We start from the raw sequence: 21,298 nt of genomic DNA on the forward strand, positions 1-21,298 counted from the left end.
CACCGAAGGGTTGCTGCGATAAACAGCACCCGAGAGCTGTTAAAGCCCCCTTGTGGCCGTGAGTATTGTTGGTGTTTTGCCAAGAGCCTGTGGAGCATTAAAACAGCAGGTTAGCAAGCCAGACACATAATCTACTAAAATCAACAATGCAATAGCTGCAGCTCCACGTCAAGAGTACTGTGTGGCTGGAGCAGTTACATTTCTCTGCATTTATTTAGCCTTGATGGTAACAGTAAGTGTAAATTTTGCATAGAGAGAGCAGCAAGGAAATCAAGGTAAGATACCGTTTGAGTCTTGCTAAATTTGAACTGTAGTCACAATATATAGCAATATTTGAGGACCATGTGGCTATCCATATGTAAAGTAGAAAATGTATACACAGAAGCTCTTTAATGGAAAATGTGTATCTATACTGTATAAAGTACATAATTGTCCTTGTCTCTCTACTGTATGTTTGTATGCATATAAATTAAGGCATGCCTGGAGGAGCTATTGTTTCAGTGTCTTACAAATCTCAATTTGTGTGTCTGTGTTAAATGTGTAATGACTAACGTTGAACAGGAAGGTTTTATACATTAGATACGTGTGGACACCAAGAAGAATATCCTTCTTGATTTGAATGTGTGATCTGTATGTAAGCTACTGTCGCATGCCACATTTATTTGGAACAGCAAATGATCCCAAGGTGTACGTGGAAATTTGAAAATTCAAAGGAGGCAACTTCAAAAGGTCTCTTCAGTGCTCTGCTCGCATATGTCAATGGGGAATTCTTGATTGTTGGTGCTGTTTTCAAATGGCTTTTTTACTAGAATTGTGTAGGGGGACATTCTGCCTGCAGACAGACACCACCTCTGCGAACATGCATCTCTAAGTACTGTATGCTTGACATAAATAGGACAATGGAGAAGCTTCCTCTGAATATATATCTTTAGCATCACAGTAGAATGTTTTCAGTAGAGACCTTCTTCCCTTTTGTTGTGTTTTTGTGGAAGATCTCTCGCTTATCTTGAGAAGACGGGGCATAATGCCCGCTCATAAAGCATATACAGTGCACAGCACTGCTCTTGTCATCTCATCTCTGTGGACATAGTACAAGCGACGAACCCTGTTCATGAGCTATACCACAGCAGTGATAAGGGATGGGAGATGGGTCATTTGCATCCCAGGTGTAAAAAGGGAATGAGATTTTCTTATATCCTGATTCTGTGTATTCCAGGCACTGCCTGTCTCCTTTAAGACCCTTGTTATAGTATTGCAAGGGACATAGTATCTGCCCACACGGCACATTGTATTCAGGATTGGAAATCAGCCAGTGATTCTAAATTCAGACTAAGAAGTGAGATTCAGACAGCATAACTCAGTTTTTGTGATTAGCAGGTTTAACTAAATCTCTTTCGTCCTTCACAATAGATGATTCTTAAAAGGTAGCTGATGGTAACCCTATGAATAAATATGTTCTGCTTCTTTACCAGATATTTTCTGCACCTCTCCTCCTTCATCCTTTTTTGTTAAGGCTATTTGCATGAAAATAGGATGATGATTTTTTTTTTGTGTGTGTGAGTCCATCTGCTTCTGCCTCCTGTTCTGCACCTGAAGTCAGAATCACTTGTGTATCACCGTTGGCTGTGATGGAAACAGATACACGACCCCAACATCAGCCTGAGGAGCTAGAGATTAGCCAAAACCAGGGTCATGAATCTGAACCCCCTCCAGTTGCATGTGGGGCACGGATCCAAGCCTACTCCTGGTTCCAGGTTGGATCCTAAACCATAAGGGGCTGTTGTTTTCTGGTTCTGGTTTGGATGTAGCTGAAATCTCACAAGAACATTCAAGATTTTGTGAGAGAGGCTGATTTACTGAGATTTCTGACATCATGGTCTAAAATCTTGCAAGTACCTGATGTAAGTATAACCCGGTACAAAAATCAAAAAGTAGCCCTGATTTGGCCTTGAATCAGAACTCCGAAGCCTGCTTAAACCTAATTGTGATCCAGAACACCTCTCACTCAGCCCATCTCCTCTTGGCCATGTGCTCCCTTTGGTTAAACAGTGCGGAGTGTGGATAGATTTAATAGATTACAGCTTACTAAGAAAAGTGACCAGAAACCCACCTGAATGTCTTCACCCATAAAAAGAGACTGATCGTAAGGCAACAGTGCGGGAGGACCATTAAGTGGATTTGTAGGGGAATGGTCAGATGGAAAGGGAAGGAGTCAAGACCAGCCCTTTTTGCTTCACCTGTTGTCGCCTATAAATACAGACAAACATGCACTGCAAAGTTAACATAAGAACGGCCACACTGGGTCAGACCAATGGACCATCTAGTCCAGTGTCCTGTCTTCCAACAGTGGCCAGTGCCAGGTGGCCCAGAGGGAATGGACAGAACAGGGCAATTATCAAGTGATCCATCCCTTGTTGTCCAGTCCCAGCATCTGAGCAGTTAATGCTACTCCAAGCAGCAGTAGCTAAGGGATCACAGCAAAGGATGGAATAGTCCTGAAATATAAGTAGCCCTGGTGATGGTAGTGTCAGGGGGAGTCATGTTATAGTATGTCCGTGCAGTGGTACTCGTCTGTTTGCCTGCTTCAGAATGTGGTGGGGGGAGCTGCCCTCTGGGGATGCACTGTGTGTGTGTGTAGTACCTTGTACTGTGTGTGCTGCATGCTGGATCTTCTGTGATTCAGTGTGTGCGTGTGTGTGAATATGTATGCTTATGTGTTTGTGCACACTGCAGTCTGGACCTCTGGAGATGCAGTGTGTGTTTGTGTGTGCACACGCACTGCTCCTTTCAAGTGCCATCAGAGTTTTGGTGCATCCCTTCTGAGCTACGTTCACACCCAAGGAAGAGCGTGAGACCCAAAGAACTAGATACTCTCAGTAATAGAGAGCAGGAGGAAAGAAATACAGAAAATCTGCGATGTATGAACAGATTCTTTCTAAAAAGTATGGTCCTCTAGAAAATTTCAGCTGCTCTTTAATCATTGTGGAAGGGATAGGATTCTAATGGGGTTAGCGCTATGGCCATAAAATGCAGAATAGCCGTGCACATCAAAATGGGTTCCAATGAATAATGTGTTAAATAATACATTTAATGAAAGATTGGAAAGCTGTGAAATTTCTTGATCTGTCATCTTTTAAGATCAGATAAAACCCCTTACCCAGTGGTGAGCTGGAGCCGGTTCGCACCGGTTCGCACGAACCGGTTGTTAAATTTTGAAGCAGTTTTAGAACCGGTTGTTAACCCGCTTCCCTGCAGGGGGCGCTGAGGCTTTGATGGGCTCCAGCTGGGAAGTGATGTAATTCCTCCTCCAGCCGCCAGGGGCGCTGTGCTGCGGGAGCCACGTGGGCTGCCGCCTGGCCATGGCCACGAGCCCTGGTGCTGCTGCTGCTCCCACCCCTGGCCCTGGGGCTCCCGCTGCTGCCTGGTGGGTCCCCGGCTGCTCTGCTGGGCCTGGGCTGCGTCCAGCTGCTCTCTCCGTGAGCACCCACCACCCTGCTTGCAGCCAGGCCCTGCCCGCAGCCAGCCCCTGCACCCCCTGCCCGCAGCCAGCCCCTGCCGCGCGCACCCCCTGCCCTGCCTCCAGCCAGCCCCTGCACCCCCTGCCTCCAGCCAGCCCCTGCACCCCCTGCCCGCAGCCAGCCCCTGCCGCACGCACCCCCTGCCCTGCCTCCAGCCAGCCCCTGCCTCCAGCCACCCCAGCACCCCCTGCCTGCAGCCAGCCCCTGCCGCATGCACCCCCTGCCCTGCCTCCAGCCAGCCCCTGCAACCCCTGCCCGCAGCCAGCCCCTGCCTCCAGCCAGCCCCTGCAACCCCTGCCCGCACCAGCCCCTGTCTCCAGCCACCCCTGCCCCCCCTGCCCGCAGCCAGCCCCTGCCACATGCACCCCCTGCCCTGCCCGCAGCCAGCCCCCGTCTCCAGCCGCCCCCGCACCCCCTGCCCGCACCAGCCCCTGGCACACCCTCTGCTGCCCGCAGCCAGCCCCTGCTGCACCCCCTGCCCTGCCCGCAGCCAACCCCTGTCTCCAGCCAGCTGTGCATCCCCCTGCCCTGCCTGCAGCCAGCCTCTATCTCCAGTCAGCCCCTGCCCTGTCTCCAGCCAGCACCACACCCCCTTGCCTCCAGCCAACCCCGCACCCTCCTGTCTCCAGCCAGCTCCATACCTCCTGCCCTGGCCGCAGCCAGCCCCGCACCCCCTGCTTCCAGCTAGCCCTGCCCCACGCCCCTGTCTGCAGCTGGCCCCACGTCCACTGGTGCCCTGCAGTTCCCAGGGCAGTAACCCTGCACACCTGCTTCAATGTGGGGGGCATGGAGCAGCTGGGACCCACACATGTGCACCCCCTAGGGTGGCCAGACAACAAGTGTGAAAAATCAGGACGGGGGTGGGGGGTAATAGGAGCCTATATAAGAAAAAGACACCAAAGTCAGAACTGTCCCTATAAAATCGGGAGATCTGGTCACCTTAGCACACCCCCAGGGCGTGGCGGGGACCCACACCTGTGAAACGGAGCTCATTTCTAGCTCAGGCCCATCTTTTTAAAAAAGAACTTTAGGCAGGGTTAACACACATCCGTATTGTCCCGGACAGGTCTGGCTTTTTGGTTCTTAAATCGCCGTCCGGGAAAATACGGACGTATGGTAACCCTGCTGGTACAAAAAATACATACTGGGGCACATCCCTTAAATCAGAACTTTTTGTAGGGAACCGGTTGTTAAGATTTTGGCAGCTCATCACTGCCTTTACCCTAGAAAGAGCAGAACCATTGAATCGCACAGATGCGGTACTGTGGTGTATCCCATTTAAGGATAGTGATGTCCCTGGGCCAGTCAACCATGTTCCAAGGCTCAGCCCCTTTAAGAGCAGGCATGCTGGGATGCGTAGTTCCCTGAGGGATCTGGGGAATTGTAGTCAGAGGGAGGGGAGGAAAATATCAGGTGACAATCATGTGAGCAGCCACAGTATATAAAGGAAGCCTGTTGCTCAGAAAGCACAGAGGGATGTAGGAGTTTGCTGGTGGTGGAAATCTTAGTTGACAGACCTGCAGGGAGCAAAGCAAAGCGTGGGTGAAGCCTCAGCTGGGAAAGGCTATATAGGACTGTGAAGCCCTAGAGGGAAGGGTAAGGGTGATGAAGCCCTGGTGAAGGTCTTCAGGGACTTTGGGAAGGGCTGGGAAGAACTGGTGAGCTTGGGGAAGGGGACTAGAAGCTTTGCTTGCAGTGAAGCTTACTTTATGTTCATAAACCAAACCCCAGAAGGGGAGTGGTAATTCAAAAGTGCCAGTTGTGGGTGTTTTTCTTGATGGGTATGAAAATCAAGATAGTGGATGCGCCTGATGGCAGAGTAGGTAAGCTGCTGCTTCCGGTATATATCTGCCCATGTTCATCCCCACAGCAGGTGGATTTCCACCTGGTGCAAAGGTCTCAAACAAAATCCTAGGCACCACTGAAGCCCCAAGTAAGTGGTGTAATTTGGATTTCAATATTGCACAAGGTGTCTGCACTAGGGTAACTCTTGCATACGCTGAATGAAGACATGCATTGTATGTAAACTAAAATGTTTGTATTTTAAATAGATTAACTTGGATATAAGGGGAGTGCATGATACGTTCAAGAGAGACTGGCTCCCAGTATCTCTTTAATCTTCTGAGTAACCACATTAAAGTCAAGACTGTGCCATGTACCCTGCAATCTCCTACTGTCATCACTGTGTGGTGGGAAAAAGTGCAGTGCTAAATAAACTCAGGACAGTCACTCCAGCTCCTGATACTTAAAAAGTCCCAGTCTAATAATGGTCTATAACCTTTTCTATGTTTTTAAGCACTCTCCAAATACTCATGATCTGCAAGGGGTTGGACTTGGTTCCAAACTTTCTCCAAGTTGAGGAGTATTTGGATCTAGGCTTTAGGTTAGGGCCCATGTCTAATGTGGACTAAACACTAACTAAACCAAAGAAGTGTTTTGTTAAATAACTGCATTGTGGGAAACTGCGCATTCAGCATCTCCACATTGCTCTGCCATCAGTTATACAAGTAGCCAGAGCCCCTGGCATTGCTGGGTGTCTAAAAGACTCTTGACTACTGTGTAGCAAGTAGCTGTTTGAGGGTAAATCATTGCGTTTTCTGTGAAGTAGGAAGACTAGTAATGGGACACCTTTTATCCCAGCATTTTCGATAATAGGGGAAGGACCCTGTGATGGGGTGCTTGCCCAATACTGACAGCAAGGGGTTAACAGGGCCCTAGAGAGGCTGCACAGGAAGTAGCCAGTAGGAGAGGGGCTGCGAGGAACAGCTAATCAGGTCCCAGAAGGCCCATATAAGAAGAATTGCAGTTACTCCCTGAAGTTCAAGGAGGGAGGACTGGGTGCCTGGCAGGCAGGAGGAAGCTAGCACCCTGGCTAGAGAAGAGCTTCTGGCTGGCTGCTGAGATTTGCAGGCTGAGGTCCTGAGGCAAGGACAAAGAGGGTGCTGGGGCCACTGGGGAAGTGGCCGAATAATTGGCTGCAGTTGCCGCTGGGGACATGGCGGGACAGTTGGACTGCAACACTTGCCCCTGGAACGTGGGCGCACAGCTCACGACACGTCCGCAGGGTTGCGTCCTGAAGAGAATGCTGCGTTCCGTGGAGCGATGTGGGTCTGGGAGCAGAAGTGATGGCGGGCGAGGCACCACCAGGCGTGGGTGTAGTGACCTGTGGAGCTAATCCCCAAGATGATCAGCAGGAGGCGCCAGCATGGTGAGTGGAGCCCCGTCACAGACCCTAACAGCCAACACTCAAACTTGGGCAACTGGAGTTAATCTCCTAAATAAGTTGCCTGACTTTAAAAATGCTGGGCACCCCTCAATGTCGAAGGGTGCTGCTCGTGCTCAGTGCCTCTGAAATATCAGGTCGCTGACCGAGGTGCCTGGATTTGGTCTCCTAAGTGTGAAAATGTTGTTGGTTGAAGTCCCCTTGAGCTGGCAGTGAGTGAGAGCCCTGTACAGTGTTAGTGTTGTGTACCTGGCTTGCATGGTGCCATGAACCAAGCTAACTTATTACACAATGTATTAGAATACATATGAGGCCCTGCCTTATGTGCAGGATTTCTGTATTCCGAGTGGGAGAAGCCTCTTCTGTCTTGAGTGTACTGGGAGTGTTATCCAAGAGACCTGCACGGGCTGTGTTCTGCTCCCAGGGTGTCAGAGTAACTAGGAGTTACTTGTATTGCATGGTAGGAGAACCAGGTTTTGGGATTTGGCGCCTCTTCTGCAGCTTGAAGACAGTCCTTCATCCTCTTAAAAGCTCCTAGTAACAATGAGATCTATACTGTATTGAGAAGACAGATTAGCATCAATAGACTTTAAATGCTGAAATAGTTAAACATATTGGTCTCCACTGCAATCCTGTTGGCTCCTGCCCCTGAGAAATTCAGGCTTTAAATTGTTTGCCTTCTCTTTCTCTAAGAATGAGATTAGCAGAAGTACAAATACTCTTAGACATTCAATAAAAGCTGATTATTTTGCTATGACCACGCATCCAGTTGAACAAAGTCCTTTGTCAAATCACTTTCAACAGCCCCAGTTGAATCAATGCTATTTTATCATGGCATCATCTATGTACATAACCAATTTACACTCACTGATGATATATGGCCAGATCGATACCTTGTGTAAATTTGCACAGTTGCCTTGAAGTCAATGGAGTTAGGGTGAATTACACCAGCTAAGGATCTGATCTGCTTCTGCAGTAGCCATTTAACAAAAGGTTTTATGGTATGCCCCACAAAGAAAGATTGTAGGATGTCTTCCCGGGTACACTTGAGTGCCCCCCTACCTCTTCGTCACTCAACAAACTAGTGTGTTTTAATCTCTGGAGTCCAAACAGAGTCCATGCACGGTGTTTGTCTTGGGGTCCTTAGACAAATTCTTGGGGTGCAGATCCTCTGTCTAGCACGCCATCCTGACTCTTTATACCCTACAGTCCATTGCCCAGGACCTGGAACCAATGCTGACCCCACAGGTTCCTCTGTATCTTAAACACATCCTCTCCCAAAATCCCACTGATGATATGAGCCTTCTGTATTGCAGATTAACATGCTCAGGTGGCCTGTGGTTAGGTGTAGTACATACAGGACTCGAACACACAGCATTGTTCTTCAGTAGCATAACAAATTCACAGATATACCAAAATAATAAATCTCATGTGTGGTTCTCTGCCTCAGTTTCCTCTCCACTCAAGAATATTCTTTGAGCTGGCGTCAGGGTCATCTGAGGCTCTCCAATGTCCTTCTGTTGTAGTGCATGGGTTGGGTGCTTCTGAAACATGGAGGCTTCTCCCTCAGCTTGCCTCCTTTGACTGTGGCTGGCCTGTCCCCTTCCCTTCTCCTGCCCAAACTTCTTGTGTGTGGGTCTTTCCTCCTATGAGTCCTTTTTAAACACCTGTTTGGTCACTTCTGTCTTGTTGGCCTCCTTGGAGAATTTCCACTCCCTCCGTTTTGCACCTGCCTGTAGGCAAGAGGGGGAAGTATCTTCTCCCAGCTTGGGCAACCCCTCTTAGCATATCTATTGGCTGATCAAGGAACAATCATTATAATTGGGTACTCCCCATTGTCCTCGCTCTGGTGTGTACCTGCTGTAGATCCTGTCGGCAATGGTGGCTACCCAGAGGCAGAGGGCATTTGTAATCAAACAGTCTGATATCAACAACTGCATAATAAAGCCATGAGATCAACCTGAATTCATATATTTTACTTATGTTTCCAAAATAGACTGTGACAATTTCCATTGATACTCCACTTCACTTTGCACAAATAAATCAAACAATCTTAGTGTCTTGGTTGTATTTCTAGTATAATTTCACAATCAATGTGTTGTGATCAACAATCTTAAAAAGCCACCAGCACCTTTATTGAGGCAGCACCCTAGTTTGTGTCCCCCCCCCTTTTCTTTTTTTAAATCACTAGTGTATTGTAGACACATTAATTGGAATATTTCCAGCAGCAATTCACATTTTAGAAAAATCACACGTCTTAAATGTAAATAGTTGTTCAAACAACAGAATAACCAGTAGAGGCATCTAATGCTTCAGGACAAATCATTTTTTGTAATCAGCAGTGTGTTCCTCTAGCTACTTTTAATGATTCTGGGCTAAATCCAATGTAACCTTGTCTGTATTGTTCAAATGCCTCTTACTGGATGACCTCAGTAAAAATGAGCTTATGTTCGCTCTTCCATTTGAATTTGTGGGCATGTAGACTTGTTAGTGAAGCTGAAAAGGGGCTGTTTGGATGGGTGGTTAGAGCAAAGCAGTGCGAGCCTGGATAATCATAAAGGCCAATCTGAGCTGAGGTTTTGACTTCCCTGTGTGACCACTGATAAGTCACTTGACCTTTCTGTACATAATGGTATGCGTACATTGCAATCATGGGGTGTAATTGCAGCTTGTGTAGATGCAGCTTTAATCTAGCTAGTTTGGGTACCAGAGAGTGAAGCTGCAGCTGCATTGGTTTGTGCAGCTTGTTTAAAGGAATACAGACTAGCGCATCTGGGGATTAGCTTGATTAAAATGGAGGTGTCCAGGGAAAAACCCTAGAAGCATTTGCATTGTTTTGTTTCTCCCATGTTCTTAGATTCTGAACTCTCAGAGCAAGGACTGTTCTTAAATATTTAGAAAGGGCCTGGTATGGAGTGGGTGCTAATGCAAATAAATACCTGCAAGTCTCATTGTATTTTTCTTCCTTTGGTCAATCTCACATTTAGATAGATTGGGGAATTGGATCTTCAGTTTTCTATGCACACATTGGCATCCCCAGGCTTATTTTATTGTGTCCTGAGCCTCACAGATAAACATCCAAGATCTAGGGAGTGTTCCCAGTTGAGCTGGGTAAGCTGGCACGTGCTGTAAATTGCCATATATTCCTTCTCTATCTCCTACACAGTATTCCAGGTAACAAACAGCGTGAATGGGATCCCAGAAATGCATTACAGGTAGGCTCGTAATGACAATCAGTGCAACTAGTTCTCTGACTTATGTAAACCACATTAAGGCCTCTCAGAAATGTACCCTGCTGTGTTTGATGTTGAGCTAATAATCACCTCTTGGGTGACTGAGTTGTTTGTGATCACTTTTGGTAGTTGCCTGAGAGAGGTTTCACTACACCCGAGAAAGCATGTTAATATGACATAACGTGTCCTGTGTATGAACAATGCATCTTAAATAGCAACCTGCAAAAAACAGGCTTTGGAATCCTTTTCTTTTCTTTTCTCCACAGGAAGCCACTGCTCTAGGCATGTCGGTAGATTTCCAGCCTCATTCCACTGTAGCAGTAGCATGGGGAAAAGTAGCAGGCAGCCTCCTTTGTTCTACAATTCATTCCTGTGCTGCCTTGCTTTGCCTTATCGATAGGGCTGGGATGTGGAATGTCTTTTAGCGGCAACGATATAATCTAATCCCGTTCCTGCATGGACGCTACCTTTTCATGTAGAATTGGAATAAAAAGAAGAATAGTGTTGCTATTCCTTTAGTCTAAATCAGTGCATGAGGGATTAGAACATTAATGATGCAATTTGTCTTCTGCATCCAAAGGAGCAAAGCAAAGAACTATACTGTCCTTCCTGGGCATAATTTCAGCACCAGCTGTTCATCAGTAAAGGTACTCCTCGATACTAACAAGTATGCCCATCTCTCCCTTGCCTGTATTTCGATGATCTATCACAGATCTTTCTATATACAAATAGGTGGGTAAGATATATGCCAAGTGTTCTTTGCAAATCAGAAATAAATGTATGGTTTGTTCATAATCACTTTTAGAAAAAAAATCTAAGTTTTCTTCCTGATGAATTCCAGTAGGATGTTACTTGCTGGCATTTTGGCAATTGTAGAAATTTGAGATGGAAAAGACCTGCTGGCAAAATGCTAAAGAGGACTGTAATTTTGGGTGTCCTGAGATGGTTTTGAGATATTCCAAGTTGGACCTCTGAAATTAGAGAACACTTCTGAAAAATTTGGCCTTACTGTAGGACAGATTACTTCCACAGGCATCCGTAAGAGCAGAGGTGGGCAAACTATGGCCTGCGGGCCACATCCGGCCTGCGGGACTGTCCTGCCCGGCCCCTGTGCTCCTGGCCCGGGAGGCTAGCCCTCCTCCCACGCACCCACACTGCCGCGCGGTTCAATGCTCTGGGCGGCGGGGCTGCAGAGCCCAGCCTGACCTGGTGCTCTGTGGTGCGTGGCCGCGGCACGGCTGCCTATGCTGGTGCAGCCATGCTGCCAGCCACCGGTGCTCCAGGCAGCGCGGTCAGGAGTCAGGGTGGGGGGGTTGGATAGAGGGCAGGAGAGTTCGGTGGGTGGTCAGGGGCGTGGATAGGGGTCGGGGCGGTCAGAGGGCGGGGAACGGGGGTTGAATGGGGGCAGGAGTCCCGGGGGGAGGGCAGTCAGGAAGGAGAGGAGGTGTTGGATCGGGGGGTGGTCAGGGGACAGGGAGCAGGGTGGTGGTGGATGGGGCAGGGGTCCCAGGGGGTCAGTCAGGAAGGAGAGGGGAGGTTGAATGGGGTGGTAGAGGGCAGTTAGGGGCAGGGGGCAGTTAGGGGGAAGGGGTCCGGGGGTGGTCAGGGAGAAGGGGTGGTTGGATGGGGTAGGGGTCCCAGGGAGGCAGTCAGGAAGGGGGGGGTTGGATGGGGTGGCGGGGGGCAGTTAGGGGCAGAGGTCCCCAGGGGGCCGACAGGGGACCGAGGGAGGGGAGTGGATGGGGCAGAGGTCCCCAGGGGGCCGTCAGGGAACAGGGGTAGGTGGATGGGGCAGGAGTCCTGGGGGGGGCCGGTCCACGCCTGGCTGTTTGGGGAGGCACAGCCTCCCCTAACCGGCCCGCCATACAATTTCAGAAATCCGATGCGGCCCTCAGGCCAAAAAGTTTGCCCGCCCCTGCGTAAGAGGCTCAGCCCTGGGTGAAGAGTTCACGATGTGGCCAGTGTAGTTTTGTTCAGTACAGTGACTCAAAATCAGACCGAGTATCGGTGGATGCATCTCTGAGGTAGAGTTGGTCAGGAATTTTTTGATGAACCCTCCTTTTGCAAAAAAATAAAAATAGTTATGTGTCAGAATCAAAAGTGCTCCTGAAATGGTTTTGACAAATCTCCTAACTCAAAACATTATTTAAAAATGTTGAAATTGTCAAAATGCTCCATTTTAACACTTCAGAAAATATTTTGATTTTTTTGCGATGAAATGAAATGTTGTTAAATTTAGACTAAAGGAAAGAAAAAAGTCAAAATTGAAACTCAACGTTTTGAAATTACTGCAGCAAAACATCTTGTTGGACCTGAAGCAAACTCTTTCTTTCAGATTTCTGGTTCAAAAAACACCAAGTTCAACTGCTGTCCTGATTGAGGATGGGAAAATGTGGATCCCTCAGATTTTTTGCAGGGTGGGAAAATAGTGTCCCATCCAGCTGTACTCTGAAGCCTTTTACTTGCAGCATTAGGTTTTCAAAATAAGTCTGTAATTTGCCCCTGTACGTGCCTCATTATGGATGGCGCTGAGCACTCACTGAATTCAGTAGGAGTTAAAGGCACTCAACACCCTGCAGGTGTTTCCCAGGATTCTAACCCTGTCTCTTCCTGCCTGCTGTGTGCGCTCACGTTCCTGTGTCTGTTCTTTTTCTCTGTCACCTGCTTCCACCGTTTCTCTGTCACTTGAAACAAGGGGAAGCCAGGACGCACAGCTGCTGCAACCTCAGCCAGCAGGGGGCGTTTTTTGCATGTCACAGGGACTGATCTGCAGCACATTAATTAGCTGATTACACTGCTAACTCAACATGAAGCTGTGTTATTCATGTGCAAACTATGTTAAAATAATGCTAAGTGATCTGGCTTAACACAGCACAAGGTCTGGCTAATTCCAGCCTGGGCTGGTTGCAGCTGTCAGAGGATTATTTTGCTCCTTCAGAAAACAAGTGACAGTCATTTTACCCCAGTTCTTGATAGATCCTCTTTAATAGGTTCATTAGTGCAAATTTGTGCAAGCTGCAGTCTTCTGATGGAAATGCTGTCCTTTTGATCTAGCTAAGCTTGGTAACAACATAATATTTAGCACACTAAAAGCAGGGTCCCTTCCTAATCTGCCCTAGAAACACAGTTCACACACTGTGTAAAATGCAAACGTGTGCTACTTCCTGACCTTGGTTTATTAATAAGCAAAACAGCAATAAGATAATAAAGTTCTGCTGGTGCCTCGCCAGATTTAGCTGCTCCGAGGGTTCCTCCCTGCAAGATTGCTCAGCCCACACCCTATATCCTCTCTCCATCTCCCTTAAATCCAACTGGGGAAAAGTTACGTCCTCAGTAGAACTCCCTGAGCCCTTTTTCAGTGGAATCATCTCCTGCAAACTGGGCGGTTATTTCAGGCAAACACTGCCAGCTGGATTTTTGTTACATTAGTTCTACGCTGATAGCATTTCATATGCTTAAATGGAGTCACTCCAGTGTAAGTGAGGGGAGAAACAGAACCATAGTTCTTTTCATTTTCAAATTGCTTTACCAATGGGCGCCTAATTCTGTGCTGGCTTGTGGAACTTCAGTGACTTCAAAGGGCGTACATTGGCTCTCAGTGCAGAATCTGGGCCAATACTAGCTAGCTTTTCCTCACAACCCCCTCGTGAGGCAAGCAATATTATTACCCCCATTTACAGAAGGGGGGGAAAACTGGGCCAGAGTGGTGAAGTTTCCATTGGCCTCAATAAGAGTTAGAATAGAACTCGGGACTTCCAGGATGCCATTCCTCTGATCAGGCCATTAGACAGGACCCTTCTACATTTATTGCATTGTATATGCAGCTTATGCTGTGCATATGTATCAATAATTTTGAAGAATGTATTTCCCTGGCCCTGCATACCCTTTCCCTTACAGTGTCCTGTGACTGGTTCAATAGTCTTTTTAAAAACCCTCTGAAAACCTCTCATTTTGAAATGACCAACCAGCTTTCACTTTAGTTGCACAGAAGGACTGATAGGAAATGCGGGTTCAATCCTGCAAGAGACCGAGTGCCCTCAATTCCCATTACTTCATGGAAAGCGGGAATTGAGGCTGCTCAGCACTTCACAGGAGGCAACTGGCACCTTGCAGGTCTGGCCTTTCAGCGTATGTCTACACTGCACTCAGGAGGGCTGATTGCAACGGGATAGATAGACCCGTGCGACCTTCGGTGCTGCGAGCTTGCTTAAAATAACAGTGTAGTTGCAGTGGCATGGGCGGCGGCATGGGCTAGTTTCCCGAGTTCTATTCCCCGCCCCCTTCCACACCCAAGGTATGTACTCACCACGGGCTAGCCCTCCCCACACTGTTATTTTTAGCAGTCTAGCTCGATCCGAGCTAGCCTGGCTATGCCTACCCGTGCTGTCCAGCTGGCAGAGTAGGCATCTGAGCTGGCAGAGGCGGGTAATGCATGTTTACAAGGGTCGGTGTGCTTTGCCCATGTGTGTGAGAAAGTGGGAGGGTGAGTGAGAGGGTGGGATGTGAGACTAGAAATGCTTCATTATCTGTCCTTTATGGAAACTGCCATCTCATTTACTGCAGGAAACCACACGTGCGATTAACAGCTACCAGGCAGCGGCTGCTGGTCAGCTTGGGGTCTCAGATTCTTCTTTTTCTCACCCATCTTCTTTTTCTCACCCATCCGCTCTGACCCTTAGCTCAAGCAGAACCTTTGCATTAAGGCTTTCATTATAAATCCGATGTAAGCACTGACTGTGGATAGCAAGTGAGTTAGCGTCCTCATGGCCCACAATCATGTGCAGAAAATAGAGCGATGGGGGAAAAACCCAACTGCGATATACAGCTCAGTTACTCAGTCATCTAGTTTTGCACTCAAATTGCTACACCCCCCCCCCCCACCTGTAATAAACACATTCAGTGGGCAATATAAATGGAAGAGGAGTGTGGTTGCTCGTTAATAACGCTTACTGCTTCTCACCTGCAGATCTGAAAGTGCTTTACAAAGGAGGTTAAGTCCCAATGCCCTCATTTTATTTCTGGGAACTGAACCCCAGAGAGAATGAAGTGATTATGACTTTCCCAAACGACACTGGAGACCAGTTGGGAATCTAAGATGATCTCGTGGCTTCCACTCCCCTGGACAACACAACTTCCCCACTGGATAACAGAGAATTCTGGGCCACACCTGTTAAGGAAACCTGCATTTTGTGTTATGATGCCATGGAGCCCTCTCAGTGTGTCACATTGCGTCAGTGCTTCCATCCTTCTCTGATTTCTCCTTCATACCCACAGATGCATTTACAGCTATTTCCCAGCATCTCTCTTTTTCCCTTCTGAGATGCAGAGAGGAAAGCTGTGTGGGTGGCAGTCCCTACTGCTGACAGTGGCTGGCATCAAATTAAGAAGAGTAGACGAAGGGAGGTGTGAGCAAGATCTGATTCAACGGAGCCCAAAGACGTTGCTAGTGCTTCATCTCAGTGCTTGCGTACCTAGGCAGCACACGACACAGACGTCACTTAAGGGCTTAAATACTTTGCAGGCTCTCTGTTCAGGGGTGATCCCTGTGCTAGGGACTGATCCCAGATATCCTGAGTCTTAGTCCCGTGCATTAACCACGCAGATGGTTGAGAGGGCGAATGATGGGCTAAGGAAACTTTAACTGGTTTGAAATGAACCAGTGGTGGCTGTGATGGAAAAGCACTTACAGTCTGATGGCCTACGTGAAATGGGCTGGCAGCCTAGTTCCTGCTGAACGGGTATCCACAATACAAAAGCAACGCTGTACGTGTCACCGACTAGCTAAGTGAAGTGAGGCTTAACTCTTGATGGCGTTTCTCGGTCTCTCTTATGCACTGACTTTGAAATACCACCTCTGATCAATTTCAAGGACAGTTGGAGGCATCGCTGGGCAGAGCCCTGTTGATCCCGATAGCAACTGGGAAACCTGACCGCTGCACACCGTGCCCACTTGGTGCGGCAGGCAGAGGGGCATTGTGACATGGGCGGTAACTCAGCCAGTCGTCATCCCCCTCCCTCCTATTATTTTCATACTTCAGTCCCACTGGTTGAAACACGTTGGCAAATGAATGAGCCGGGACTAGGGTGCTTTGCCAGAGTGGGGCTCTGGGGGTGGGGGTTGGGGGTTCAGGACTATCCGGGGCTGCTTCGGATCAGGAGCTGTATTGGCGGAGTGGGAGGAGGCTGGAAATTTGTCCTGTGACTCCCTCCTTGCCTGGCTCAGGTGGGATCATTTACCTCTGCCCCGTCGCAACTGTCTTAGTTCCTTTAACCAGGGCCCGTTGGTGCTGCAAGCAGAGAGGTTACTTGAGGGAGCGAGGGATGACTGGTTGTTACCTCTGATGTCACAATATCACTGCTCTGGCTTCTCTGCCTGCACCACCACTTGGGCCCAGCTAAGGGGAGGCTGTTGCGGTGAAACCAATAAAACAACAAAGAGAAGAATGAGAGCGGCTTAGACGACGTAACAATACAATGTAGGTTCAGTGGCAGAATTCTGTAAAATTGCTACAGATGGAGGGAAACAGACTGTATTCCTGCCCCTCCTGCTGTCTCTGCATGAATCGGCAGTGAAGCAGTGAGCCTCTTGTTACTATTACAGTTAGGTTCATTCTTGTTTGGAGCCATAGTGAGCATTTTAGCTTAACCCTCAATGCTGATGGACCTCATTTGTAAATTCCATCAATATGCAAGGTGCATGACTTGCTCCTTCCTCTTACATGGGTAGAACTTTTCAAATGCAGTTGAGGCTCAATGGATTTGTAGCTGGTCTAAATAGCTAGAACTCCATTGACTTAAATGAAGCTATGTTTATTTACACCAGCTGAGGATCTGCCCCATGTTTGTCTGCCCCCTGCCCCCCCAAGAGCCTATACTGCAGCGGAAGTCTTATTAAACCCTTTCTGTAAGTTTCATTTGCAATTCAGTGTCAGCTATGAGTGTTCTGCATTGAAGACTCCTGATAAAACCTCACTAGATAACCCATGAGTACAAACAAATAGACAAATCAAGTGTGTTTTGTCCATGGCAACATAAAACTCCGGCACATAGTTGGCATTTCTTGGTAAACAAAATCTAAACCGAGCAGTTTGCTCTCATTAAAATGAAAGCCTGTACATTGTAGTAAGAATGTACTGCCCAGTCTCTCTCCCTGTCACTGCTATACTTTGTATCTTAATAATGGAGCCCTTGGAGAGTGGGGACACTTTTTTTTTTTTCACCATACAAAACTTCTGCTTAGACCTGACATGGCATGGCAACTGGAACCGCAATCTGCAGTGTAGTGAAACGAGTTTGGACTTTCATTCTCCGTTGCTATACATGGAGTTTCATTACCTCTTAATTCACAGTGGGGTAGATTGTGGCTTTCAGCACAGCCTGAGCAAGGAGGGGCTCAGGGGCTGTACCACTCCAGAAGGAGCCCTCGGAGGCACGGTGATCTCTGAGTCACAATTCTGCCCCTTCTTCCTATCGGTGGAGTAGGTGTAGCAATTGGCTGCTGGCCTGTATTAGCAGCTAATGACACTCGCCCCCAGTCAGCTGAGCTGTGCTGGCCATTGAATGGGAGTGGTCTAGCAGGGGCTTTGTCTGTTTGCCTCTGTACCTGCCCTAAAGGGGAGTAGATGCATGCAGAGACTCTCGTACACCTGCACACCTGGATCTAAAGGGCCATCTTACCCCTACGTGCCTACATAGGGGTATAAGGTCTATGTTCCCCTCCCATCCCTAAATTCAACCCTGGTAAAACTCCTGCTCAGGGAATTTGGCCCCTGATGTTTTGTGCAATTACTGTTCACACCAGTCAAAGATCCAGGGCCTCCTTGTGTGAAGCACAGTACAGACCAAAGACAAGGAAAACAGTCCCAAGAGAGCGACCCTCTTATTTCTCTCCTATTTTCTGGAACAGGATGTTTTAAAACATATCTCCGGGGATGGATTTTTTGGGGAGTGATATTATTCTACCAGCGGTGGTTGTTTTTTTGGCAGCGCTTTGTCTGGAGATCTGGTCCCAGCAGCATATTGGTATCCTAAGGCTATTTAATTATTTTGCTTCTCTAGGTATACCTCAAGGACCTGCTCCATCTGAACACAATGGCAAAACTCCCATTGACTTCAGCCATGCAGGATCTGGCCCTGATCGCATACGACACTAACCAATTCCACAGCCAAACACTAGGCCCCAGTCCTACAAGATGGGGAGCACCCCGGCTGAAGCTAATGAGAAAGGAGAGGGCTCAGCAGTGTGCAGGATCAGGCTCTCACATACTTAGCACAGAATGCTCTGACATTTCATTCCCCAGTGCCTTTGTCACAGAACCCCAGAGAAGTTGTTAATTTTGGCTATTACAGATGGTGCCAAAGATTCATCTTCCCTGGAGCTTTTGTGTTTCTTAATTTTAGTTGATTGATTACAATGACTTGGCTATTACTGTTTTGAAGGGAACATTTTTTCCCTCCCCCCGTTGGTTTCAGTGATACAGAATATTCCTGGGGCAGGAAAATGTCACAGCAGACAAATTGTTTCTGGAGAGGCTGCCATAAGGACCCAATGGCAGAGGCGAGATGTTCTGTAACAACACGTCCCCGGTGAAATGCCGTGTTCCCAGTTTTGCTGGTGCTCGTGGGTGGCCCAGGGGTGCTGCAGGTCAGCTTTGAGGTGTGTTGCCTGAACTGTGCTGGGGAAACAAAACATGTCTTAGGAGCCTGATCCAAAGCCTAATGAAATCGGTGAAAAGACTCTCATTGACTTCAATGGGTTTAGGATCAGGTCCTGTGTGTAACTCTAACTTTCCTATCATTTTTGTTCCGTCAGGGTTTCAAAGCCATTTTTCGGATTGTTCTTTTCCATCAGAAAAACTGTATTTGAAACAAGACAGTCATAATCATTATCTTCACAGCAAAGGCATTGAATTAGGACGATATTGAATGACTGGCCAATGAAATAGTGTCCCACAGAATTAAGGTCCAGCGAGACAGAGTTCGCTGAAGTTTTGCACAGCCACCATGTCCAGTAGGGGAGTTTACTACTAGCAGGTGCCATTCAGCTGTCCTTTGCTTTTGGTGTTTGTTTGGAAAACCTTAAGCCTAAGGCTATTCAGATTCCTGTTGGTTGCTGTACTGGGTAATTCTGTGTCCATTTGGATCCAGCCTATGAGAGAGTCTGCAGTGGCGTCCTGAAGGCACAAATGAAATTTCTCTGTTTGGGGTCTGAGTGAATTACCCAAACCTATTGGACGGAAAGGCTCCTGTTGTTGTTATGATAGGTGCTGTGCAAACACGGTAAGAGACAGGCCCTAACCCAAAGAATTTACACTGAAAACAGAGCAAGACTGACACAAGATGGGGACAGAAGACGAGGCACAGAGGCGGGAAGTGACTTGCCAAGGTCACACAGCAGGTCGTGACAGAGCCAGGAACAGAGTCCAGATCTCCTGCCTCCCAGTCTGGTGTCGTGATCCTTAAACCATTCTGACTTCAACGGGCTTTGGATCAGGCCCTAAATTAGCAGTGGCTTTACTTCTATGCTGTCCCCTTACTCTCTATTTATACATCACACACTTGTAAATGTAAGGATTGGAATTCGGGATAAACCAGTAATAATTGCAGCTTAAAACCCTGTGAGCTTAAATTCTTAGAACAAAACTGCTTTTCTTTATTCAGTGAGCTGCTGTTTCTGGCAAGGTTGCTAGGGATCTGTTGGTGTTTCCTGCTGCTTCAGTAGATACAGTAACAAATAGCTAGATTGCAGCCGTGTAAAAAATATAAATTCCTCTAGTGCACATAGATGTTCAGGCAGATTCTTAGCTGGTGTAACCAATGGGGGAGTGATGCCGATTTTACACCCCCTGAGAGCCAGCCTGGGTTCACCCATTTATTGCCGATGTGCCTGGCCATCAGGCCCTGTCTTCTGCATCTTGAGCCTGGGAGGAGGAAAAATTGTCTTCTTGAGGATGCTACTGTTCCATTTTCTTCTTCCATTGATGTACTAAAGCTGTAACTCCTTCAAGGCAGTTGTGAGGCTATTCTTGCTGTCTGGGTATGCCGGTGCTGCTAATGTCTGGAGGAGAATTATCCATCATCTCCAAGGATGCTAATCTGTCATTTAAAGTCATACGGCCAGACTTCACTTTGCTCCACTGTTATAAATCCAGTGCAACTCCAGAGTCGTTGAGTTATTCTGGATTCGCACTGGTGCCACTGAGATCTGAACTTGACCCTTCTGCTGTTGTTTTTAGCAACAAAGTGCAAAGCCCCAGCTAATAAAAATCTCATGCAGATGCTAACTGGGCCAAATTCTGTAGTTCCATTGACTTCAGTGGCAGTTTTACTTGCGTAAGGTTAGGGGATGTGGATATTTGGTATTAAGGATTTAAGTTTTATTTCCCCTTGTTGTTCCTTTTAAGATCCCTAGCACAAAAAGGGTGCAATTTCATATACAAGCTTAATCTATGTATTCAGGGCTCTGGATAACTGGTAAAAATCTAGAGCAACTCCAATGACTTCAGTGGAGGTACTCTGGATTTACACCAGTGTAACTGAGAGCAGAATTTGGCTTTTCGGCTTATACGTGAGAGGCATGGTTGGGTGGAATAGATGATGCCAGTGTTTTGAAAGAATCTGTTTGAGGGGTTTTTCTCAGCATGTTTTGTATATGTGTGTTAAATACACACACTCATGTACACACACACAATATGCATACGTACATATCTGCAGGGGCACTCAGAGGGCCAGACCCTCAGAAAGTATAAATGAGCATATTTCCATTGAATTTAGTGGGATTCTACTAATTTATACCAGCTGAAGATCTGCCCAAAGTATTTCATGTGTGAAAGTAGAATGAATTATATTTCATTAAAGAGATGCTGCTTGAAAGATTTGTTGAAATATAGTTGTCAGGAAGAAAAACATTAAGGAGTGTGAGACAATGGGTCCTCAAACTAATTAATTTAGAGCTTCTACTGAGCTAGGAGATTGGTAAATGTTAGTATGCAAATAAGATATGTATGTATATTTGTCAGTTTCTCTTCCTTTTGTCTCTTACGTTAAATTGGCTTTGGCTTATCTGTATAAATAAGTTAGCTTGAGCTTTTGCAGGAGGCTCACACATCTGGGTGCATTGGCAAAGCACTTTGCTAATAAACAGAGTGGTCTGACAAATTTGTGAGTCTTGAATCTGACTTTGACACATGCAACGTCTGGCTTTTACTCTGTTAGCCTTATATCAGAGGCTCGGGCCCAGCACGGAGCCTTGTGGGGAAGGGGAAAGGGTTACTTTGCATTCTGAATTCATTCTCTGTAGGCTGGAACATTTAATGATCCAATGA

The 21,298-nt window shown here is 47.3% G+C and overlaps 1 protein-coding gene across 7 annotated transcripts in view; it reads left to right on the plus strand.

The window, feature by feature from the left end:
* Positions 1 to 21,298, plus strand: part of RAP1GAP2 (RAP1 GTPase activating protein 2) — a 252,831-nt gene that overhangs the window by 20,997 nt on the left and 210,536 nt on the right. For 3 of the 7 annotated variants that reach the window (XM_074974535.1, XM_074974541.1, XM_074974538.1), the window contains exon 1: positions 74 to 275. The exons of 2 other annotated variants lie outside the window; for them this stretch is intronic. Coding sequence is in view for 2 of the 5 variants with exons in the window: in XM_074974532.1 (XP_074830633.1) it covers positions 6,644 to 6,726 (83 nt within the window). In the remaining 3 variants the exon portion in view is untranslated. Of the gene's footprint in view, positions 1 to 73; positions 276 to 6,430; positions 6,727 to 21,298 lie in introns of those variants that run through there. 2 more of the 7 variants (XM_074974532.1, XM_074974536.1) reach the window with 2 other exon arrangements.

This window comes from Natator depressus, chromosome 17 (assembly GCF_965152275.1).
Source record: "Natator depressus isolate rNatDep1 chromosome 17, rNatDep2.hap1, whole genome shotgun sequence".
In the NCBI taxonomy this organism is placed as follows: Eukaryota; Metazoa; Chordata; order Testudines; family Cheloniidae; genus Natator; species Natator depressus.